The following is a 17,812-nucleotide window of genomic DNA, read 5'->3' on the forward strand; positions in this document are numbered from 1 at the left end:
AGCCCAGAGATAGCCGGAAGGATTTACCCACAGGGTGGTGTTGCAGGGCTGGGGGACTCCAGGAGACCTTCCTCTGCAATTCGATAAAGGAGGCTCCTCAGTGCAAAATCCAGTTTTAGTTTAGACGACGCGGCACTGCAGCCATGTTGCTGCAGCAGATGCACATCGTGTGTGGTCTCTTCTTTCTAGCAGCTGGCCCGGTTCCAGGGAGCCCAGAGTCTGCAGCATCAGAGAGCACGCTGCAGAAATAACCTATTACACCCTGCAAATGATCTCTGATCTTCCCTGGGAGGAGCTCCCGGCCCTTCCTTCCTTTTGATCAGACAACTTCTCTCACTGGCCAGTCCAGATGTGCAGAAAGGCTCATTCAGGCTGAGGAAGACATTTGATTGGCTGTGAGGCTTGGTGCTGTGTGCCTGCCATGTCAGTCTCAACCTTTCCAAGGGAACACAAAGAGGGAGAAAATCTGGAACAGCAATCCGGACTCATGGCTTCTATTCCTTTCCGTGTCAATGAACTTACTGCTTCAGTGAACTGCGCCTCAGTTTCCCCATCTGTAAAATGGGGGTGTTAATAGTTACGTGTCTCAAAGCAGGGGGTGGCGAGGACTGAGACTACTGGGGAGAGAGGGTTTTGAGCTCTGGGGTTGAACGGCAAAGCGTTGCGCCATTCTAAGCCCCCGCCCCCTCTAAATAGGCAGGAATTTGTGTTATTAAGGCTGGAAATGAACAATACACTCAGATCCCCTCAATCAAACAATGCATGGAGCCCTCGTAAGGGTGTGGCTCCACCCTCTTACTGTCCAAAGTGCACACGTAACCCACACAGGCCTAAAAATGTGACCGTGGCCGCCCACGTCCGATAGCTGGGGAGGAAAGCAAACACTAGCAACTTCCCTTCTCCTGCCAAGGGAGAGCCCAGCAAAGCACAAGCTAACAGGGCTGGGTGCATTCAATTCCCACGCCCAAAAGAAGACTCATTTCGATGCAAATGAGGTGCAGCCCTCTGGCTCCTGGGCCATGGCCGAGCCGGCCCTGGATGTCACAGCGTCAGACTCCCTGCTCTCAATGCTACATAGACATGCACAACAATTTGGCCGCTCCCGTGCAGTGCTATAGGCGTAGCCAGTTTACAGGGGAGAAGCAGACAAGGAAGGTATGCTCTCTTGAATTATTTTTTTGCAAAGGGGGGGGGGAATCAACCCCACCCCAGTCCCTGATTATGAGGGGTTGAGGAAATGGGGAAGGGTCCCCCCATGGCTCTTCCCCAAAGCAAGACCTATGTGGAGAGGGGGATCCTGCAGTTGCTGGGATGGAATGAGAGTAAACCAATATGCAGATGTCTGTGACACCTCCTGTTATGAATAGCAACAACCTAGGCTGGAGCCCAGCTGTGCTATCACAGTTTGGACCCATACATGCTGACTGGGCAAACTGTGTTAGGAACTGGCTGAGTGAGAACGGAGTTTAATAAGATTCCTTAACTCTACAGAGCCCCACGTAGATGATGCCTGGAAGACAGGCAGATTTTCTTTTTCATTATACCTCTTTGGCACACACCCTCTCCTCCTCTCTCACTGCTCTCCCCTACGGCTCTGTTTTATGTTTCTCTGGGTTTTCCTCCCCGCAGGCAGACACCACTGCAGGGCCCTGAACTGCGGAGTCACTGTATCAAGAGTGGAGGAGAGAAATCTCACCGGCAATGCTGCCTGACACAAGCTACGTGATGGGGGAAAAGGCGCTCGAGTCCCCTCTCAGAAGGGCAGCCCGGGATTGTGGCATAACACACACGAGCGCAGCATCTCAGTGCCACACGCCTATTGCTCCACCGATCTCACCTCCCCTTTCTGTTCTATTTCCTTGCATTCTGCAGTGAAATAAGCTGATGCTATCAGAAAGGGCTGGGGTCAGATGCCAGGATGCACAAACCCAGCATCATGATGACAGCCATTTAATCTGTCATGGAGACAGACAGGGAGAATGTCTAAGCTAAGGGGCTAGGCAGGTCCCCCTCTCCCATCAACCCACCACCACTGGCTCACTAAGAGTTTAGGAGTCAAGAAAGCAAAGAGCACCCATCGTGCTTATTTTTACATCTATTAGCAGAGCAGGTAAAGGCTCAGATACCACAATGATGGACGCCAATATAAAAACCTGGTAGGTCGGACGGGTTCAGACCACTTGAAGGGCTGGAATCCCAAGAGTGCTCAGTGTTGGCCTAACTCTGCTCCCACTGAAGCACAGGGGAGTTTTCCTACTGACTGCAGTGAGAGCAGAGTTAGGCCTGCATTGAGTGCTTCTGCAGACCCTCCTGCTCCCTTTATGCTCTTGGTACTACTTGGTGTAGCTATTTAGAGACAGCCAGGCGCTAGGGGCTGGTGGGAAGAGGATCCTGGCCTCGTGCCCACCCGACAGCAGTGGGAGAAAGTTGGCTGGCATTGTATTTGTGGTGTGAGTATTGGTAAGTCACTTGGGGCATGGCTACATGGAGCATCCATGAGCACTATGGCAGTGTGATATCTAAAGCGCACTCACATGCGGTGCATTCATTGCTCTGTGTAGACTCTGCTGGGGTGCATTAAAAATTCCCCTGTGCACTATAATGTAGTGGAGTTTAAAACAACACTGAGTTAAAGCGCACTAGGGAACTCTTCGTGTGCACCAGTGGGCCTACACAGACCAATTAATGCACTCCACTTTAGTCCACTTTAGAAATCACACCCCTGTAGTGTGCATTACCCCCCACACAGACAAGCCCTTAATCTGTCTGTGCTTCAGTTTGCCCATCTGCAAATTGAGAACATTAATCTCCTAATCACAGGAGTGCCATTGGATTTAACTCACATCTGTAATACACTTTAGGGGCCTCACATGGAAGGTGCTATAGATTTGCACAGTATTCTATTTATACTTGGCTATTCCCAGCTGTGGGCACTGATACAAAGCATTTTAAACACACAACGCTAAAAAGGTACCATCATTATTACTCATTTCACTGTAGCACATAGGAGCCCCGGTCACACACCAGGACCCCAATGTGCCTGGTGCAGTGCAAACACACACTAGACAGTCCCTGCCCTGAGGAGATTTATTTAACCATACATTCTATCATATTATAAGTAATAATTATTCTTGATGATTGCAGGGTTGCCGTGTTTTTCCTCTGAAACTGTGGACTCTTGCAGTTTCACAGAACTGACTGAACAATACTGAATTTCAAAACTGTTCCACAAGAGAAGGAAAGGGGACTGACTTACTGCAAATAGAGTAAACCAGTTTTAACACACTCTTAATTCTTTAGGCCAAAATTATTTTCTGGACACGTTACTGACTTAAAGGTGCTGAGCATCCACAACTCCAACTGAAGTCCATGGGAGCTGCAGGCACTCAACACTTCTGAACTCCAGACCCTGGAGGATGGGGGTAGGGGGGGAGTCAGATTGGGCATGAAAATTGAAAAGCGTGGCTGTGACTCACTTTCAGGACTCAGTAAAAGCCTGTGGTTTCTCACTGCCCAGCCCTGTCTCCACTCACCCCCTGGCAAGCCCTGCTGCCTAGAGCAGATTACAAATGGAGTAAGAGGATGATGGAGGGATTTTACAGCTTGTGCATTGCTCTTGAGGAGATAGGAGGCCTTTGTACCTATCTGAATAAATTGCAGCTCATTTTTCATCTCGCTCTTGGCTTCTCAACCCTCAGAGCTGTTTCATTTGTTCTCTCTCTGCCTCATTGGGGGAGGGAAGGGGAATGCACCCTCCCATTCAGCCCTGGTAGAACTGGAGTGGGGGCTAAATCTTGTCCACTGTTATATTCCATTACAATGTGACTCACAGCTCACTGGGACACACAAAGGAAAAAAGCCTTACACTAAACAGAGGCGCCTTGGACTCCGCTGCATTGTACAGCCACAGCTCTGCCATGTATCGGATAGTGACAGCTCTCCTGCAAGGCAAACCTCAGAAATTCGCAGTGCTTCCAACTGCACTGCAGTCCCTTTGATCTGTAGTGGCTGAGTGCACAGAATTCTGATTAATTTCCCTGCACCGAAGCACGATAGCAAGATATCCCGATGCAAGCCGACTCACTGTTTCGGACAGAGCCTGGATCTCTAACCTATGCACAAAAAGAAGCTGGGTCATTTGAAACTCTTCAAATAAAGTTCCCTGTCCCACTCTGCAATACAGTCCAGGACAGACTGTCACCAAGGAGATTAGACACCTCCTGGGAACGAAGACAAAAGTCTTCAGAGATTTTCCTTCAAAAGCCTGAAGCATACCTGTGCTGCTTCTCTTCCCCTCTCCCTCCACAGCATACTGGACTCTGATCCAAAGAAAACTGATTTCTAAAAAAGTTCTAGAGGCGATCCTGGCAATTATAGACTGGTGAGTCTAACTTCAGTACCAGGCAAATGGGTTGAATGTATAGTAAAGAACAGAATTATCAGACACACAGATGGACACAATAGGTTGGAGAAGACTCAATATGGCTTTTGTAAAGGGAAATCACGCCTCACCAATCTATTAGAATTCTTTGAGAATGTCAGTAAGTATGTGGATAAAGGTGATCAATAGTGTACTTGGACTTTCAGAAAGCCTTTGACAAGGTCTCACACCAAAGGCTCTTAAGCAAAGCAAACAACCGTGGGATAAGAAAGAAGTTCCCCTCATGGATCAGAAACTTCTTGAAAGATAGGAAACAAAGGGTAGGAATAAATGGTCAGTTTCCACAATGGAGAGAGGTAAAAGCAGGATCCCCTAAGGATCTCTACTGGACCTGTGCTGTTCAACATACTCATAAATGATCTGGAAAAAGGAGTTAATAGCGAGATGGCAAAATTTGCAGATGATACAAAATAACTTGAGTTAAGTCCAAAACAGATTGCAAAGAGTTTCAAAAGGATCTCACAAAACTAGGTGACTGGATGACAAAACGGCAGATGAAATTCAGTGTTGATAAGTGCAAAGTAATGCACATTGGAAAACATAATCTCAGCTAGTCCTACAAAATGATGTAGTTCAAATTAGCTGTTACCGCTCAATGAAGATCTTGGAGTCATTGGGGATAGTTCTTTGAAAGCATCTGCTTAATGTGAAGTGGCAGTCAAAAAAGCTAACAGAATGTTAGGAACCATTAGGAAGGAGATAGATAATAAGACAGAAAATATCATAATCACACTTTATAAATCCCTGGAACTCCCACACCTTGAATGCAGAGTGCAGTTCTGGTTGCCCCATCTCAAAAAAGGTATATTAGAATAGGAAAAGGTGTAGAGAAGGGCAACAAAAATGATTAGGGGTATAGAACAGCTTACATAAGAACAGCCATACTGGGTCAGACCAATGGTCCATCTAGCACAGTATCCTGTCTTCCGACAGTGGCCAATGCCAGGTGCCTCAGAGGAAATAAACAAACAGGTAATCATCAAGTGATCCATCCCGTTGGCCATTCCCAGCCTCTGGCAAACAGCAATCCCTGCCTATCCTGGCTAGTAGCCATTGATGGATCTACCCTCCATGAACTTATCTATTTCTTTTTTGAACCTCATTATAGTCTTGGCCTTCACAACATCCTCTGGCAAGAAGTTCCACAGGTTGACTGTGCGTTGTGTGAAGAAATACTTCCTTTTGTTCATTTTAAACCTGCTGCCTATTAATTTAATTTGGTGACCCCTAGTTTTTGTGTTATGACAAGTAAATAACACTTCCTTTTTCACTTTCTCCACACCAGTCATGATTTTTCATATGAGCAGTGATTAAAAAGACTGAAACTGTTCCGTTTAGTTTAGTGCAGCACCTTGAACACAGAGTAGTTTGACTTAATTTAGTACAGCACCTTGAATACATGGAGTGCTACACACCTGCAAAGCTACTTCAGAGCAGAACCTCTGCCTTCCTAACCACTCCTCTTCCACAGACAAAGGCACCATTGATAATCTGGGGTACTCTAGCAAACAGCTGTTAAGGCTTGTATAATCAAGAACTAAACAGTGCCCTCCATTCAGAGCACGAGCACGATACCCATCCTGCCTTACGGCCCGGCTATTTTAGACACTGGTTTCCAAAAAGAAGAGCTAAAGGCTTCCAGAACCGCAACAGACAGTGCCAGCTCCTGGCAAGCGCTATAACCCTCCACTCCAGAGGTCAAAGGGAGTTCTTCCGTTCATTTGAAGGGGAGGAGGATCAAGCCCTTAGGCAGGGGAGCAATGGGGGTGGGGGTGTTTACATGAGGAAGAAGCCAAAGCATCAGGGAGAGCTAAGAGCCAGGTGATCTGTGACAATTCCTAGTCTGCAAAGGTCTCATCCCGGCCAGTGGGCCTGACCAGCTCCGCAGAAGGCTAGTACAGGGCTGACAAAGAGAGGAAACTATTGTCTCTTCTCAGAGGACCAGCGTAAGAGCAGGTGGATCCCCACACACAGCGTTGCCGCCTGCCTCACATCCAATCTGCAGCAACAATGACCCTCCACTCTCAAAGCTGCGGCCATTGCCTCGATCTGCCCATTCCTACTGACACGGGGCCAAACTCTGCCCTGATTTATACCCCTGGCAGCCCTATTTGCATCAGCAGGGTGGCATGGACCGGGAGCGAGGCCCCCGGAACACAACACTGTGCAGCGTTGGAAAGGCAGCCTCCCTCTCAATTCCAGGACAGCGTGAGCTGTACAATACAGGCCAGTGAAGCACAGGGGCCTGAAACATCGAGCACCTAAAGCCAGACCCAGGCACCTAAGCTCTTCGTTTGCAGAGATACTGGGCCCTCACGGCCTCTACGGATTCCAGCCGGAGCTGCAAATGCTCAGCACCTCTGAAAGTCAGGTCCCTTCGGTTGAGGCGGGTACATGCAGATTTGGGTGCCCGACTTTAATGTACTCAAGGCCTGATTTTCAGAGTCAATGAACGCCTGCTTCTCGCCTAGGGCTTCGGCACCCTCTAAAACACACAGCTATTCTGCAAGGCTTCCAGTGACAGCAGACCCAGTGCAAGTGGTGTGTGCAGCAGGAGACTCTTTTACAGTATTGCTTTACAGCTGACTGAGTTCTCCCCGTGTCCTCCAAACCCTTCACTGACTGCCCCACTGAGTGCACAGACAGAAGCAGCCCCGAGGAGCCAGATTCCTGCTGCTTAACTCACTCATGATGCCTTTAAAGGCATCTGTTTGTTAAGGAGCTTTATAGCACTGGAGAGTGCCTATGCAAAAATGGCACCTGCTTACTCAGCACATCCGCTCCTTGGGTATGGGCTCACAGTCGGCTGGTTGTTTTTGTGACAAAAGTAAGTTTCTTGCTCTTTTTTACTCTGAGTAGCACTGCTAACTAACTAACTAACTTGTGTAGACAGGCCTTAAATAGTGCTCTGAGGAGTGGAATGGTTATGGCCCAATATAAGATCAACACACTGGACCATTAGTCTACAAAGCATGAACTCCTGTTTACTATCTCTCTCAATATACAAGAGCACTTCCCTAAAGATAACACACCATGCTGGAAACTGAAGTGCACTTTAATTATGCTCTCCACTGAGAGTACAAATGTTGTTATTTACAGTCGGATGTAGGGCAAGCAGGGCTCCATAGATGTAACGGGCGCACAATGGATAATCACCTTGCTGAAAGACATCACATCAAAATGTATTTTGTTCAGCGCCCAGATGCCTTGTCCTTAATCTGCCTCATGCATGAAATGAAAATTCCATTATCCCAGTCCAAAGGAAATCTCAGAAACGGAATTCTCCCCAGCCCTGGAAGCACAATGCATTGCTAAATGCTACTGAGAACTGAATTACCATAATCCAATTTGGCTAGTGTGACACTGGAACAGAATTCTTCCTGTTATACATGCTGAAATACCTGTTAAGTTTTAAGCCACTCAGCAGGATGCAAGAGTATTTTAAAAAGAAAAACAAGGACTTTCCACCAATATGCTTTAAATATATGCACGGGGCCTCACTGTCAGAGCTGCAGAGCACTCTCAACTTCATCTCATGTCAGTGGGAGTTGCCGATGCTCAGCACTTCTGAAAATTAGGTCCCATCATCTTTCCTCCCAGATCCTCTGCCTAGAAAAATTGCCACAAGTGAAAGAGATGCACCAAGATCCTGATCCTGTTACCCTTATCTGCAAGGAGAGTCCCCTTCGATTTCTATGGGACTGCTTGAACGAGTAAGCCTCCAGCCCACTCTCAAAGGAATATTCAGACATTGTCCCCTGGGTTATGGCCATAATCCTTTCAAGCCAAACATTACAGAAATGCTGCTAACCATGAGATCTAGTTGCCCCCTGCAAAGCAGAACATCTCATGGCACCTGCGCTCAGATACCAGGATGCTGAGGGGCCTTATAAAAACCATAAGTGTTTCCCAGGGGTGTACCTATCACCTGCATTAAAAAGACACACAACACCACACTGTCTCTCCAACCAAAGCCGCTGAACCTTGATTCTCATACACATTAGTCTTCATTTACCCTGACAATAACCCTCACAATGAAGAGGGGGGGATGTCCCGTGTGCCATCTTTAAGAGGCCAAGAAAAGTTCTTTTCCTTGCTGGACCAAACTCAGCATGCCGCACGCACCAGTCAGCAGCTCACAATTTACGCATCGCATAATGTATGTGGGTTTTCAAGATAGTCTACTGATGAGCCAGCTGCCCTAACCCACGTTACAGGCATTTTTTTAAATGGGAAGGCAAATGGATTCTATTCTCGCTTATTCTGCTTTTACACCAGTCTACACCATCTCTGGCTTTAATGGGATGGTTTCTCATTTGTGCTGGCATACGGCAAGAAGAGACTCAGTGCCTGTGTATTTACTCCATGCAGGAGCTAACCCGTCAAAGCCACTGATGGTGCTAAGACATGGGTTGGCAAGCTCAGTTTTCTGCTGATCACTTAGTTCCATTTCTTCCTTCTGCTGGAAGCAGATGGAATTTGATTTTTCACCTTCCCCAAGAGCCAAGAATGATGGGCTCTGACACGTGCGGCTAGTGGAGGTGGAAAGACACAATCATTGCCACACAGGCACATGCAACGCTCGCTGGAACATGATGTGCAAAACAAGCACAGCCGGTGTGGGATTTATGGATGACGCTGCACCACAGGAGAGACCCTCAGTGGCATTAAGAAACCCTTGTTCTTTCCACTCCCTCCACATCTTTCACTGTCTCTCACGCATGGCCAGCGTCAAAAAAGGTTTCAGCACTTGTTCGAACGCAGAGGTGAGCATGTAACAGCATCAGTGTCAGCACTTGATTTGGAGGCAAAGCTCATTTGTCTGGAAAACTGCAGCAGAGGAAACCTGTAAACGCAAGTTACAGCTTTTTTTTTTTTTAAGCAGCTGTATTATTTATGCCACTCTCCAGGAGTTTCGAGGCTGCCTAACATGCAGCATCATCCAGCTATTAAGCCCTGTAGATTGTTCTTAAGAAGATTGTGCATCTCACATAGCCCCAAGATCTTCAGGGCTTTATGTCAAAATGCATCACATGCACACCGACAGACGGAGGAAGGGGATGAGGATGGGGCTCTGCAAACTGAGACTCCCGTCTGCTACCAATCCTGGCTAACCTTCCCATTGCATTTGGTTATGCACCACAGCAAAAGATCGTTCTGCTGCCCAGCCTGCCCCAGGGTGTCTGCCTGGTGTGCTGAAAAGCAGGCTCTATTGCAATCCAAGGTCTGATTGCAGTTCGGATGGACGTACTCATGCTAGCTTCACTCTAGCTCCTGCAGATAAAAACAGCACTGTAGGTGGGGTGGCGTGGACATCAGCACGGGCTGTAACAGACACCCCAGAATGTAGTGTGATGCTGGCAAACCAGGTGGCAGCTTATGCCAAGGTCCCCTTGCCTCACCTGGATGCTGACAAACACATAGCTGGATTAGTCTGGCTCACCTGCATATTAGTATTGTTAAAGGAGGTATCAGAGCTACAAAAATGGTCTCAGTGTTTATACTTTACTGAATGCCTGTAAGTTGCTGCAGGCATTAATCTCGCTTATAACATCTGCGTCCCATACAGTAAGGAAATACTGAAACATCTGCATTTGTAAGCCTTGGTAACTGTATAAACAACGAGAGCAGAAAGAGACATGAATTAGTGTGAAATACGAGTCTCCAACAGGAGGTGCTATCTCCTGCCCAACAAAGGAAGGCCCAGCAACCAGAAACTTTTGTGGAACATCAGAAAACAAAAGGCTGTTGATTGCCTTCCCGCCCCCATGAAGAGAAGACATACAAGTGAATTCTTCCCAACAGCTGAATTTGCAACTCGAAGCAGAAGGGGGGAAGGAATAATAAGCCCTAACAAGGAGGAACTGTATGTTTTATGCTGCTCGGACTCTGAGGGGGAAGGAATACTAAGCATAAGCAGAAGATCCCCAGTGCTTGGCCTAGGTTAGCACTAAAAGACATGTAGAGCTTGCGTATCAAAGAAGCTTCTATTACTTTTTGATATTTAAGATTAGCACTCATTTGTGTGTATATGTTTACCTGCTTTATCCTTGTAAATAACTCTCTTATTTCCTTTTCCTAGTTAATAAATGTTTAGACAGTTTATTACAGGATTGGCTACAAACTTGTTTTTGGTGTGAGATCTAAGGTGTAATGGACCTAGGGTAAGTGACTGGTCCTTGGGACTGGAAGTAACCTGAATATTGTTGTGATTTTTGTGCAAGAGACCATCTATCACAAAGGCAAGCTTGTCTAGATGACAAGATAGACCGGAGTACCCGAGGGTACTGTGACTCCATGGTTTGGCTATTATAGGAGCTGAGGAGTTTACACTTGATGCTTGGCTGGTGAAATCTAAGTAGAGAACTCACAGCCAATTTGGGGTTTGTGCCCTGCTTCTTAACCGTCTGCTCTGAGGTTAGTACTCATGCTCTTGAGCCACTGCAGGACAGCTTGACACCCTGAGTACATATTTACATTGCTGAAGCTGGCATCATCACATTTACACTACTCGTTTTATCAGTGCTAATGCAGGTATGTCTGCCCGAGCTGCATGCAAACTTTGGATTTCAGTAGACACGAACCCCAAGAGTGGTTTTGTGTCATGAGAACGCTTCTGGCACAATGCAGATCAAAGGTCAGGTGAGGAACAAATACTCAGTACAGAAGAACCAGCCATCCAAGAAGCTGCATGCAGAGCCTGGCGCTTGAATGAGGCAGTAAAGGATTATGGGAAAGACCATTGGGAACAGAAGCCACACCCTGAAATCTCTTGTGTGAGACTTTTGTCTCACGACGCCTGCCTCTGCAACTCAGTTTAGCCAGCTTCCCAGGCAATACAACTCAGAAAAGAAACGGAAGCAAACGTGCGCGCACGGCTATTCCAGGTGCACACGCACAACTCTGCGCAGGGAACTGACTTGTCACTCAGCCGCTGCATGCACACACACCCGGGAGCTCACACAAATCAGAAACACAAGGCTGGAAACTCACCACTGCTGCACCTCCTTCTCTGTAACTGAAAGAGAAAACAAGAAAGACAAGGATTAAGCCATTTGGAGTCTTTTCATCTGATTATTCTGTGTTACGCTGACTGGTTTCTATAGCACAGGTGACTTGATTGCGGAGCATAAGGACCTTTCTGGGGAGAAAATGCTAGGTGCTAACGGGCTCTTTAATCTACTGTAGAAAGTCATCACAAGAACCAATGGTGGGAAGTTAACGTCAGACAACTTCAAATTCAATAGGGCCCAGATTTTTACCAGGGAGGGAGATCGACCACTGGAACAAACTACGCAGGGAAGTGAGGGATTCTCCATCTCTCATCGTCTCCAAATCGAGACTGGACGCTTTTCTGGAAGATGTTTTAGCTAAACGCAAGTTATTGCACTCAAAACAGGGATAACTGGATGCATTTCAGTGGCCTGTAATATAAGGAGGTCAGACGAGATGATCTAGTGGGCCCTTCTGGCCTTAAAATCTATGAGTATTTTTTGCTACCTTTAAAGAGGCTTATTACATCATGTCAATTAGCATAACTTTATGGGCTAGATGCTCAGCTGATGCAAACCAGCAGTTCCACTGGCTAAGGTTGTGAAGCACCAATTTATGCCAGCTGAGGATCTTGCTCTATTTCTCCCCCTGCTTGCAGAGTAAGATGAAGAGTTACGTAGAGGAAGGCCACCGAACAATCAGGAATTTCTTTCCAATGTATCTTTCGCCATGACACGGCAAGTTAAAAGCACCTGCTTCTTCCTGAATATCAACGCATTAAACACACAGAACCAGACAGAAAAGTGGCCTCCCTCCCCATTCAGCGCTACCCCATCTGCCAACATGTTGACTTTAAGAGCTGTCTTTTGTGCCAGGTTCCTTCGTATTTATGGTCTTAGATGCTGTTGTCACATTTCTTCCCCGCTGACTAGCTATAAATCCTCAAAGAAAGTGCTCACTGATGGTTTCGAGATCTTTTGATGTCTTTGCTTGTCACGCCTCTTTTTGTATTAATCTGAAGCTTCAGAACTGACTCCCTCTGGGTTTTGATGAATAAGCTTCATGCAGCGTGTGTGAAGATTTCATTCCTTTTTTTTTTGCCTTCCTCCCCCCAGTCCTATTTTTACTGCTTGATTGTCATGCGGCCCTTTTTAGCTGTGCACAGCGTTCTGCAGCTCTCTCGCTGCAGGTAAATACACTTAAACGATATGGATTCTACCACCGCCCAGGTGTAGAGAGGAAGGAGGGGTTTGTGGACAGGAGGGTTCCATTCCTAGCTCTTGTGTGACTGTAGTCAAGGTGTGCCTCTGCATTTGCCCATGTGAAACACTGGATTAATACTTCCCTTACCAGACTGTGGAAGGGCTAATGCACTAATGCTTGTAAAGTGCTTTGAGTTCCTTGGACTAAGGAAGGACAACGTTATTTTGTATCGAAGCAGCACCTAGGGATCAAGGGCCATCATGCCAGGCGCTGTACACTCTCAGAACAAGAAGACAATACCTGCCCTTGTCGTAATTTACATAAAACATTCATGGGGTTTTCAGCACCAACATCCAAATTCCAATAGGAAGCACTCCCAGGCATGGGATGGCTCTGAGGACTGGAAGTGATGAACACAGCTGTGACGATTTGGAGGCTCTCTCTGTACAAGTCATGAATTCTGGCTGATGCTAGGAAGTTGTTCCTATGAAAACGGCCGTACGACTGAATGTCCCTCTGTAAACAGAGAACCCACCAAAGGCTAGCAAGATCTGCATCACATCTTCCCCAGACCAGAGACAACGGAGAGTTGGCAACCTTAACGACCGTACTCTAACCAAACAACAGCTGTGCTAAGGAGTTGGGAATAATTTCTCTCCAACGTTCATCAACACGGGCGATGGGTTTGGAGAGCGGCAAGTCACCGAGCAGAAAAGAGACACCAAGGTGTCAATTCCAGCCTTTAAAAACCAAAGAGACTCGGTGGGTCAGGGGAAGACTCACAGAGACACGCAGGAAGTTCGGACAGGAGAGGGGAAGGGATGGAATGGCCCAGGTCAGCGGAAGTGTGACAGAGGGCTGGGCAACCACCCCTTAGCCAGCCCTGTCACACCAGCCCCAATTCAGCAAGGTGAATAGGAGCCGGCTAGAGACACCTGAACCTCATTGGTGAGTGGGAAGCAGCTGTCAGCCTAATTAGCCAGGGGCTATCTACAGGCCCAGGCAAAGGAAACAAGGGGAAAAGCCAGAGGGTGGAAGGTGAGCAGTGGTTCTGCCTTCCTGCCTGGTGGCAGAAGTTGAGATATCCCTGAGGCTGCTAGCCCAGGCTGTGTACCCCAAGAAAGTGGTGGGACTGCATGCGGTAAACAAACTGCACCAGTGACTGCTGCACTGGCGGGTCTCTGAGTGGTTTGTGAGCCGGCAGGGGCAGAGGCGCTCCTGGTGGCGCACTGGTACAGCAGCCAAGAAGGTTCCTCGTTTCAGAACCCAAGTCATGCAACAGAAAGAGCCTGGATGGCCCTGACCCCAACCCAAAGAATGCACTGGAGTGGGGAGGAAATTGAGACAGGGAAACGTGTGTCAGGTTTATTATTTTTGTATAGCTCTGTGCGTTTCTCATGCTATTAGCTGGGTTCTAGTCCTGTGAAAAGTCTGTCTGTGTTAAACTGTAACCCAGCAGACTCTCACCTTTGGCGGGAGTTCACAGTGAGGGTGTGTTTAAGCTCTGGGGAAACCTGAGGACCCAGTGCTGGTTCCATGGCCTGGGCACTGGACACTGGTTCAGCTCTTAAGTGGGCGTGCCAGAGCTGCACTCTGCAAGTGGGGCCGGAGCTGCTGAGATCAGCAGTGAAGACTCTGAAGGTCTACAGCACACAGGATCCAGCAGCTGGACCCCCTAGCAGCAGTCTGCTGAGTGGCCAAGGTCTGCTTGAGCTGCTTCCCATGATAAGAACTTTGACATCCACAGGGCTTGAATTGGTGACAAGGGAGAGTCCATGCATGGCTGGTCAGTGACTTAAAGAGTTAATGGTCTCTCAGCTAGCATCCTGGCCAGCAATGCATGAAAGAGCCCTGGAGACTGACATGCTGAACTGTCTTGTCTGTCCTTCCACCAAGAGAAGTGAGTCACAACAATGGCAAAGCTGCATGAGGGAAGTTTATACTGCTGTGGCCGATGCTACACCTGTGAGGTGGATAAACAGGGCAATCTCTCTGCAATATGAGACATTACACAAAGGTTAAATTCATTCCAATGGGGAACCTATTTACTTGCACGGTACATCACACTAGCCAAAAGATTTCCTGCAAAGCTGCTGCAGGAACATTCTATTATTGACACACCGTGGGCATGCATAACTTTATTATATTGACAACGTTCTGCTTATTTACAGTAGATTTGCTAAGTATTACCATTTCAACACAGAAAGTCGGAAAGAAAATTCAGTTTAGCTGATATTAACACTTAAAAAAACCATACTCAATACCCAAGGTTTGACCACAGGATAAGACGACAGGAAGAAAAATATATATTATCCACTTTCCCCCTAAACAAGACAGCCAGAAACTGCAAGTTCACCAAAAGGATGATTCTCAGGCACTTAGGCCCCCAATCAGCTGAGGCCTTACATAGTGACAGGGCGTTTTGACTGTATATGCAGCTGTAGTGCCAGTCCTGAGACCAGCTCCACAGAAGTCATGATATTTAAAAAAATAAGTAAATGTCAGAGTCTTTTCACTTGTCTTCTGGTTTTGGAACTTTTAGGAGCCATGGTTTTTAAGCTTTTTTTCTACAAACACAAGGGCTAGAAGCATTTTTTTTTATTGGAAGCTGAGATGCTCACATAATCACATGACTCCAGGACCTGGGGCTCTAAGAAAAAAACACCTAGTAACATTTGAGATAAAGAGCTGAAAACTGGCACCACTGTAGGATCTAAGCATCTCTTAAGAAACCTCTGTTTGGAGCTATTATTGAAGGGTTGGGAGACAGCCATATAAGTCTCATAGGTGCCCATATGTTTCTATCCCAAACCTGGAAAACACAATCATGCACACCATGGTCTGTTTAGCAAAGAATAAGCTGTATTTCACCTTCTCATAGTCTCTCTTCTTTCTCTGTCTCCTGGAAGCATCCTTTGAGCTGAATTTGCAGATACAAGGCAACTAGGCCTGTCAGCATCAGGCCAGAGCCATGACAATGCACTCTCAACTCTCTCCCCAGCCCATTCTCTGCAGCGGAGATGATACAACATGTGTGATTATGCATTTTTGCCAAGGAGGAGACGGAATTGTTGTCCCAGGCTTAGTATTCAGGGAAATATTCTTCTGTCCGCTTGTAACAGATCTAGAATTAAGTCAATTCATGTCTCTAGGAAGGACCCAGTTACTCAGGCGGGCAACACTGTGTGCCAGGTAGCTGAGGAACATTACTGGTGCTGGGACCTGTTTACACACTCACCCTCTCTTCTGCGATGGAACTGGGAGCCAAGGGATTGTGGCTAGTCAGGGCACCAGCAGGAAGGCTGGTACCAGAAGACTGGCAGTAGAGGGAATAGCCTTGTGAGTCATTGCCTCCACATCTCCCATCTACGTAATAACAACAAAAAAGCAACAGGTCTGGAATTGAGTAGGATAATGAGGCAGAGCTGATACATGTGGATATGTGATAAAAACACAGACTCCAAGCTGCATGAACAGATGCCAATTACCTTGAATGGCGAGGCACCCAATAAAAGAAAGCAATTTTCCATCAGAAAGCTTCGTAACGTGCTTGGCAGGAAGCACAGATTGGAAAAGGTAAAGAGCTGGCATAAACACAACATCAGGGGTGATGGAGACAGCACATACAAGACATGGCTCCAGCAGTTCTGCTACGGCAGGAGGGCGGGAGGGTGTTGGGGAGGCATTTCCAGAAGCCCCTGCTACCAGCTGCTAAAGGAAAAGTGGCCCAGATCCCCAGCTTGTATAAATCACGCAGCTCCACTGGCTTCAGGAGAGGGACGTTGATTTGCGCCTGCTGAGGATCCGGCTCAGTGACTTTATGGTGGTGCAGAGAAGCCCCATTCAGGATTAGGCCTCTGTGCCGCCAGTCACTGAACACATGCAGAGTGAAAAGCTGGTCCCTGCCCCACAAAGTTTACAATCTAAGGGCTTGTCTTCACTGCAACCTTAACTCGAGTGCTTACTTGAGTGTTGTCCCTAGCCTGAATCCCATCCACACCCACAAACCTCTTTCTTGAGTGTGGGGGGCTTTCCACCTAGGCTAGCCAGCCCTTCAGAGGAAAAGGCTAACACCCAGTGCTGCCAATACTCGAGCTGCTAATGCCACTGCTCAGCAGTGTGAACACAGGGTAAGCAACTTGGATGCCACTAGTCCTCCAATTCTTTCCTACAGTTCCTTCTGGCCCATATTTCCTTGCCATTTACCAACTCTCTGCTTCTCCATGGGAAGTCACCTACCAGTCCATATAACTGGTAAGGTTTTAAAACATTATACTACACGCCTCTGGCTATATCGGCAACATTCCTACTGTGCTGCTAAAGCACTTGAACAGAAGAGCTGGCAGCGGGGAGATCATCTTCCCAGCGGGCTCTCAGCTGGTGACACCACGCCACACTGGAACTTATTTACTCAATTGCTGAGTTAAGACCACTATCCTGCAGATGCCACAGAAGGACAGACAAATTCTCCCACAAAACACTACAAAAGAATTCAGCTTCGTGCAGCACTAGGAACCATGCAATATGTCTCTAGAAGTCCTCGTACGCTGCACCAGCGAGCACAGAACCAGTGTGCACTGCAGCAATGCCAGCGTGGCTTTGCAGTGTGGCGCTTTCACCCAATCTAGACCAACTCAAGTGGTCACACCCAGGTGCCGATCACCCAAGATAACAGGGGGAAATCCAGGCCTGACTGAAGTTAATGGTAAAAGTGACTTAGGTGGAGTCAGGATTTCACCTCAAGTATCTTCAGAGATCAGAGACATGCTGAGCCAGTTCAGGGGCATGGGACAGAAGGCATGCTCCTGGAGCCCAGGGGCCAGAAACAACAGGAGAAGAACAATACATATTTTCACTGATGAAGGTTGTTTAGACTTGAAGTTTGGCAGCCACATGGGAGATTCAAATGCAGATGCACGTGAGGGAATATTGGCACCTGGGCTGTGGGACGGGAGCTCTGCTTCAGCAAGATAGCAGGATGGATTTCAGCACTGATTTCAGCAGCACTGTTGAGTGGGATGGTAAAGAAACAAGCACTGTAGAGGACAGAGAGTCCTGGGCTTAATGAAGCCAAAAATGACACATCGAGTCAGAGAATGAGGCCTTGTCTACATGGGAGAAATTGACTGCATAGCTATTCTGAAATAACTCCCCTATGTGGATGCTATTCCAGAA

At 47.4% G+C, this 17,812-nt stretch overlaps 1 protein-coding gene across 1 annotated transcript in view; it reads right to left on the reverse strand.

Annotated features, from left to right (window-relative positions):
* Positions 1–17,812, reverse strand: part of NCS1 (neuronal calcium sensor 1) — an 80,981-nt gene that overhangs the window by 34,861 nt on the left and 28,308 nt on the right. The window contains exon 2 of the mRNA XM_067541964.1: positions 11,435–11,459. Coding sequence (XP_067398065.1) covers positions 11,435–11,459 — 25 coding nt within the window. The remainder of the gene's footprint in view (positions 1–11,434; positions 11,460–17,812) is intronic.

Source organism: Emydura macquarii, unplaced genomic scaffold, assembly GCF_026122565.2.
Source record: "Emydura macquarii macquarii isolate MOO-44397 ecotype Brisbane River unplaced genomic scaffold, CSIRO-AGI_Emac_v2 contig_691, whole genome shotgun sequence".
NCBI lineage: Eukaryota > Metazoa > Chordata > Testudines > Chelidae > Emydura > Emydura macquarii.